Genomic DNA, 6,227 nt, shown 5'->3' with positions numbered 1-6,227 from the left:
CACATGGCATTTGGTAACAGTAAAATTGGACTCATGAATGAGTTAGGTGTTATGTGATAGAGTGTATTAGAGTGTACCATGGGTGTTTTTGGTAGTTAAATAGGGTGTACTGAGTTAATTTTATAATTTAATTTAAATATTAGAGTGCACTTAGATCATAGGGTATACTCAGTTAATTTTAGGGTTCGTTTAGCAACACTCATTTAAATTCACTGGTTGAGAATAAGTCTTAAGAAGAAAAGAAAAAAAAAATACACCAAATATGCAAATTATATATATGAGCATCATTATAACAGATTCCTGAAAAAAAAAACACAAATAAAAGCTTTTCGCATAAGGAAAAATGAAGTAGTTGAATTACAGCAGAGGTCATTTTGGAGTTGATTGACTTGTCCACGCGCCAGATAATGTCAATGTCTCAAATAGGGCTTCACTAATTAACCTACTGAATTTATTACAGCATTCGGAATTTAGCCTAAGAAAGAAACCATTTAAGTATAAATATATGTCTCCCAACCATGTTTAAACGCATCAGTCGGTAAAATGCGCCCGTTAGGCTTCCGGATGACAGAATTCTCCTCCCCTAACAAAATTTGGATCTGATTGCAAAAAGCAAAAAGACTGTCAAAACTTATTCTACTTCCAGAGTGATTGGTACAACAAAACAAGATTTACAACACTACACTAATACAACGCATCCTGCATACATGCATTTCAATTGAATTTGAATATAACGTAACAGGAGAAGTACTCTCGTCCAACCTAATAGGATAAAAACTGAAGCGAAACCATGAATTATATGATAATATGGGAAGAGTTTAGCAATACCAACCTTTCAACTCCTCCTTTGAGGCACTGGACAGTTAGTCTTCTTTCATTCTTTTGCAGAGTGATTCTTTGCCCAAGCGACCAACACCGCTTGGTCCTGTCTCATTACAGTACTGTTCACGTGTTCGCTTAGTGATGACACCTTGTACCTTGTCTGATTTGTCAAAATCACAATCTGTAACGTCCTCATAAAAAGAATCCTTTCTGTTGGAATATTGTTTCATTGTTCGGTTGAGCTCTTCCGCGTCTTGTTCGTACAGTGCGCGGACTCCACACTTCTTCACCTTCACCCATGTCTTCTCTCCTTGACTAGATCTTGCTTCGAAATGAAACCGAATCTTATGATCGCGGCATTTCTCCCTCCAATAGGCCCCATGTCTCCCGCTTGGTTCCCTAAAGAAATGGTGCCTAGACAGGAGGAACAACCAAAGGTGATCGGACAACACTACGTCGTCTGTGCCCATAACATAAACCGGGCCCGCAAGGGTGTTTAAATCATAAAGGCAACGAAAATCGATTAAATAATGTCTCGTACCAGTAGCTGAAATTTCTTGAGCAGGTAAAAATAGAGCACAAAAAGCAAACCCCACCCACTTGCTATTAGAATCTTGAGAAGGTAGTGTCTCAATTACAGAGTCTCCCACATTTTGATTATTGAACCACTCAGGAATTTCACTTCCAGGAATTACAATACCGAAGATGCTCAAAGAACGAGGAATTTCCTGCACCAAAGGAAGGATATAAATAGTACTACACAACTAAAGAGGGAAGGAGGGAGAGAGGGAGAAGTACCTGAAGGAATTTCTTCAGCGTTAAAAATATTATGGAACTGGAACCTTGATGGTCAATCAAACTGAAGCAATTGAAAGAACTAATCCAAGTGTGACTTCCACCATTGCACATCGGTGGTGGATATGGGAATATTTTCAAGGATGTACAATTATCAGTGCTTACAGAAAAACATCGTGGTCCGTTTGATGGAAGGCTTGGCAATATTTGAAGCCTTTTGCAATTCTTCAGTGTGAAGCTCCTAAGCTTAGAAAGCCCACTGATGCCTTCAGGAAGGCTAACAAAATGGTTTCCACCAAGATTTAATCTTTCTAAAGAGGACAATAAACCAATATCTTCAGGTATTGCTCCTTCACAAAGATTGCAGTCATTCAGATTTAGACACTTCAAAAAGCGTAAATCTTTTAAGGAAGCTAACACCAGACTCACAGGGTGGGGATCCTTTCTTGGAAGTAAGCCAAAACTGAAGAAAGAATGCCATGATCTAGGCAGTTCGATATTTTTCACTGGAACCAGGGAAGATGGGGGATCTCTCATAGAAATTCCACTCATATCAATCTCCTTCAAACTCGCCATGGAATGTATATTTGATGAGGGCATTTGCTCAACAGCAGTGAAGCTTAAAGAAAGCTTCGAAAAATTCTTCATTTCTCCCACAAATTCTGGAATCTTTTTCACTTTTGAGCACCCAGAAAGATCAAATGTTTCAAGAGATTCCAGTTCTACTTCGCTTGGGAGACTCTTAATGCTTTTACAGTTTTTAAAATTCAAAACTCTTAGTCTTTTGAGAGAGGCAATGGATGGATGAATCTTAACAAGATTAGTACAACCTTCAAAAACCAGCCTCTCAAGGTTCTGTGTACCTGTGAAATCTGGGGTCCTTGTCAAGTTCTGGGAGTAACTAAGATCAATAGATTTCAACTTCACCATGTACTGTACAAAACATGAAAATGGTAGATTAATTAACTTCCAAGAACTCAGACAAAAAAATAATAATAATAACTTCCAAGAACCTTGCAAAATTTATTGAAATTGAAAAGAACTAGCTCTACAAAGGTCTACCTTTATTCCATTCCAAAGGTGATCAATTTTGCTCTGCTGCAGACTAAGTTGAGCAAGTTCATTAGGTTGAAAACTTGGGGGCAGACATTTGGAGGGATACCAACTCCACTCCAGAAACCTTAAGGAATTGGGAAGATACTTTGGGCCCAAAGAAAGGCTCAAATTATTAATCTTGAGCAACTTTAGTTTACACATCTTAGAGAATGCTTCAGGATTCCAGTGTGCCGCTTCAAATTCACGCAAGCATAGGACTATGCTTTCAATGGCTTCCGTTCCCTTGTACATAGGAATAAAAGAAAAGTTAGTGTCATAATCAAGTCTCTCTTATCGTTATTAATGGAATTATAGTATGTTATCCAATGTTTTGGTATTTTATTTTTTGTGCAACTTCTTACCGTATTGTTCGTGAGTACATGAATGATGTCACTGTGAAGCCACAAGCGACTGCGACCACCTGGCTCGTCAAAAGACTCTTGACGAACAATCTCCCATGCCATTTCTTGTATCAAATCATGAATGGACAGATGCGTGTTTGAAATAGACAAGAGAGATTTCTCAATAAGAACATGTATCACAATACGAGTGCCAACAAAACCACAACTGTCTAGTATTTCAATCACTTCTTCCTTGTCATAAAGCTTATGGAAACATGCAACATCAAGAAAAATTTTCTTCTGCATCTCCTCTAGTCCATCATAGCTTATTTTCAAAATTTGAAAAATTTTTCTGTCAGGAGCTTGCTTCAGTTTATCTAGTGCACTCTTCCATTCATCTCGACTTCTTTTATACAAAAAAGACCCCAAAGTTTTAAGAGCTAATGGAAGACCTCCTGCGTAGTTTATGAAATTTTTAGACAGTTCTAGATAATCTTCTTCAAGGTCATCTTTTCTAAAGGCCTTCCTACTAAAGAGATAAAGAGCTTCGTCTTGGGTTAATGGCATGACCTTATATACTTTCTCTATCCCATGATCGACGAACAAACGTTCATCTCTAGTTGTAATGATGATTCTACTTCCCAAACCAAAGCAGTCTTTTTCTCTGATCAACATTTCCAGTTGGTCTGATTGATCCACATCATCAAGAATGAGAAGAACCTTTTTATTACATAGACACCTCTTTATCATAGTAAATCCACTATAAGCATCATAAACTTGTATATTTGTTTCCCCCAAGATATTGGAAAGAAGCTGTTTCTGTAAAGGAACTAGACCATGTGTTGCATAAACCTCTCTGACATTTGCAAGAAAGCTGCTACCTTCAAAACTATGAGAAATTGTCTCATGAACTAATCTAGCTAGGGTTGTCTTACCCATTCCGCCCATCCCCCATATCCCCACAAAGCGCACATCATTTGCGCTTGTATCTAAATGCAGATCTATTTCCTTTAGTTTAGTATCAAGTCCGACTAATATGTCTGAGGAATCTAACAATGAAAATGTGTGATGCACTTTATCCCACACTGCATCAACAATTTTTGTGATAAGCTCTGTATCATACCTAGAAGTAAAAGAAGAAGAAAAAAATCATCAGATGAGGTTATATGAATATATCGTAGATAAAGTGCATGGCAAAACTGAAATGCAATATTCAAGATTTGGTCTTATTAGCTATGTGTCAGTTGTTGCTTCATGCTTGCTTACCTATAATCCTTTGAATTCCACCCAGCGAGATTAGCAACTTTTTTTAAAGCATTTCTCCACTCAAGCACCTCCTCTCTGTCTTCACCACAATTCCTTTCATGGTTAACGAGGGCTGTCCCAAAACTCCCCCGTTGATGCCGTACATCAGAGGGATCCACATCATAAAAGATTGGGAAAATTCTCTCCTTCTCTTTCATGGACTGAACAATATGGGTTAGTTCACGCAAACACCAACTTGACGAAGCATAGTTTGTTGAAAGAACTATGATTGCAAACCTTGATTGTTCAATCGCGGTCAGAAGCTCCGGATTGATATCTGCCCCTCTTTGAAGATCTGGATCATCCCTGAAAGTTCTAATTCCTCGCCAGTCCAACTGTTTGTATAAATAGTCTGTAAAACCCCTGCGAGTGTCTTCACCCCTGAAACTCAAAAACACTTCGTATTTCCATGAACAAACTGCAGTAGCTGAAGTGAAGGCCCTTTGGCTGCTCAATGCCATTGGAAAGTGGTTCCAAGAAATCTTCTCTCAGCACGGATTGCAGAACAAGAATGATTAGAAAGATGAAAATTCAAGGAATTGAAAAATGGAAAAGAAAAATCAGCACAGAGAGAGGTGCCAGGAAGGCAAAGACAAAGATAATAATGAAACTGAAAAACAAAATAAAAATAGTGTTGAAAGGGGCTTCAGCAATGTTTCTTCATGTTGTGTTGCGAGGAAAAGATGTCTTTGACACTAACTAATGAAGAAGAGGATGATATGTAGAGAAGAAGACAGAGGAAGTAGTTGGAGTTGGAGAATGGCGCCATGACACAAACCAATGTTGTTCTTTATTTTGTTTATATGAAAGGCTGATGATAAGTAGATAAGCTTAATTAATTTTGTGTTAGTGTCGTTTAGTATATTGATTTTGGCACCTGCTATTTTTTGAAAATTTTCCCGTCACAATTCACACGTGGATTTCAAACAAAGGTGGCCCTGGCATGGTGCAAGTGGCATTACTGCACAGGACTCGAAATATTTTTACTTTATATATAATATTTTAATATTATAAAAACTGTATACATACTGTAGCATGCAACATATAATGAAACAAAGTGTATTGGTGGAGTTTGTTTCTAGTGCATATCAAGGCCCAAGTGTGAGTCTCATTGATATCATTCTATGTCTAGCAACTTTGTGTGTGTTTGTTTGATATAATAAAGAATGAAACATAATATAAAGTTGCTCAAAGAATAGTAAGACACAAATCATATCAACAGAATAGCATTGCTTGAGAGGATTGATGGTTTATTCTCAAAAACTTCATAAAACTTCAATGCACCTAGTTGGCGGTATCTCAAGTCAATCACTTGCTATCATGTCGAAAAGTTAAAGCACAAAGCCTAAAGGAATTTCAGCTTAAATTTTAGCGGACTTTAATCCCTACAACCTTGATAAGTTTTCTTCTTTTATAAGATCAATGTTATTCCCTTAATTAGAAAAAAGAAAATTAACAGCTACCTAACCAACAGTAATATTGACATTGCCAGGTACACTTACTGAAGACATGAAGGAACATGCACAAATGAACATCAGTGGAAAATAGAAACTAGTTCCAAGCATAGTCTGAAATATCGATAATATCGACGAAATATCGAGGATATTTCGGTTTTTTCGAATCACGGATATTTCGGAACATATCTATGTACATATTGTATAAATATCGACAATATCGACGATAATATCGGAAAAATATCGATGTTGATAATTTCACTCACATTTCAGCAATATTTTGTCAAAATATCGGTGTAATATCGCTAAAATATCAAAAATATCGATGTGAAGGGAAAAAAAAGTTATAAAAAAAAAAAAGGGAGAAAAAAGCACAAAAGGGATATGACCCCCTCCCATTTTACTCCTCCAACAC

At 37.1% G+C, this 6,227-nt stretch overlaps 1 protein-coding gene across 2 annotated transcripts; it reads right to left on the bottom strand.

Annotated features, from left to right (window-relative positions):
* Window positions 253–4,840, bottom strand: LOC18766911 (TMV resistance protein N). 2 transcript variants are annotated; one of them, XM_020553865.1, is made up of 6 exons: window positions 4,320–4,840; window positions 3,075–4,176; window positions 2,680–2,955; window positions 1,621–2,550; window positions 833–1,550; window positions 253–599 (listed from the first exon to the last, which is right to left on the bottom strand). In XM_020553865.1, exons 1-5 carry the CDS (start codon window positions 4,817–4,819, stop codon window positions 864–866), a joined length of 3,495 nt encoding a protein of 1,164 aa, XP_020409454.1. In that variant the 5' UTR covers window positions 4,820–4,840; the 3' UTR covers window positions 253–599; window positions 833–863. The 2 variants fall into 2 exon arrangements, with proteins under 2 accessions (XP_020409454.1, XP_020409455.1); XM_020553866.1 differs by lacking the exon at window positions 253–599 and having other exon boundaries at window positions 1,029–1,236; window positions 1,364–1,550.

The sequence above is a fragment of the Prunus persica genome, chromosome G8 (genome assembly GCF_000346465.2).
Source record: "Prunus persica cultivar Lovell chromosome G8, Prunus_persica_NCBIv2, whole genome shotgun sequence".
Taxonomy (NCBI): Eukaryota; Viridiplantae; Streptophyta; class Magnoliopsida; order Rosales; family Rosaceae; genus Prunus; species Prunus persica.
The sequence above is the reverse complement of the archived record's forward strand: the minus strand, read 5'-3'. Positions and strand labels throughout refer to the sequence as shown.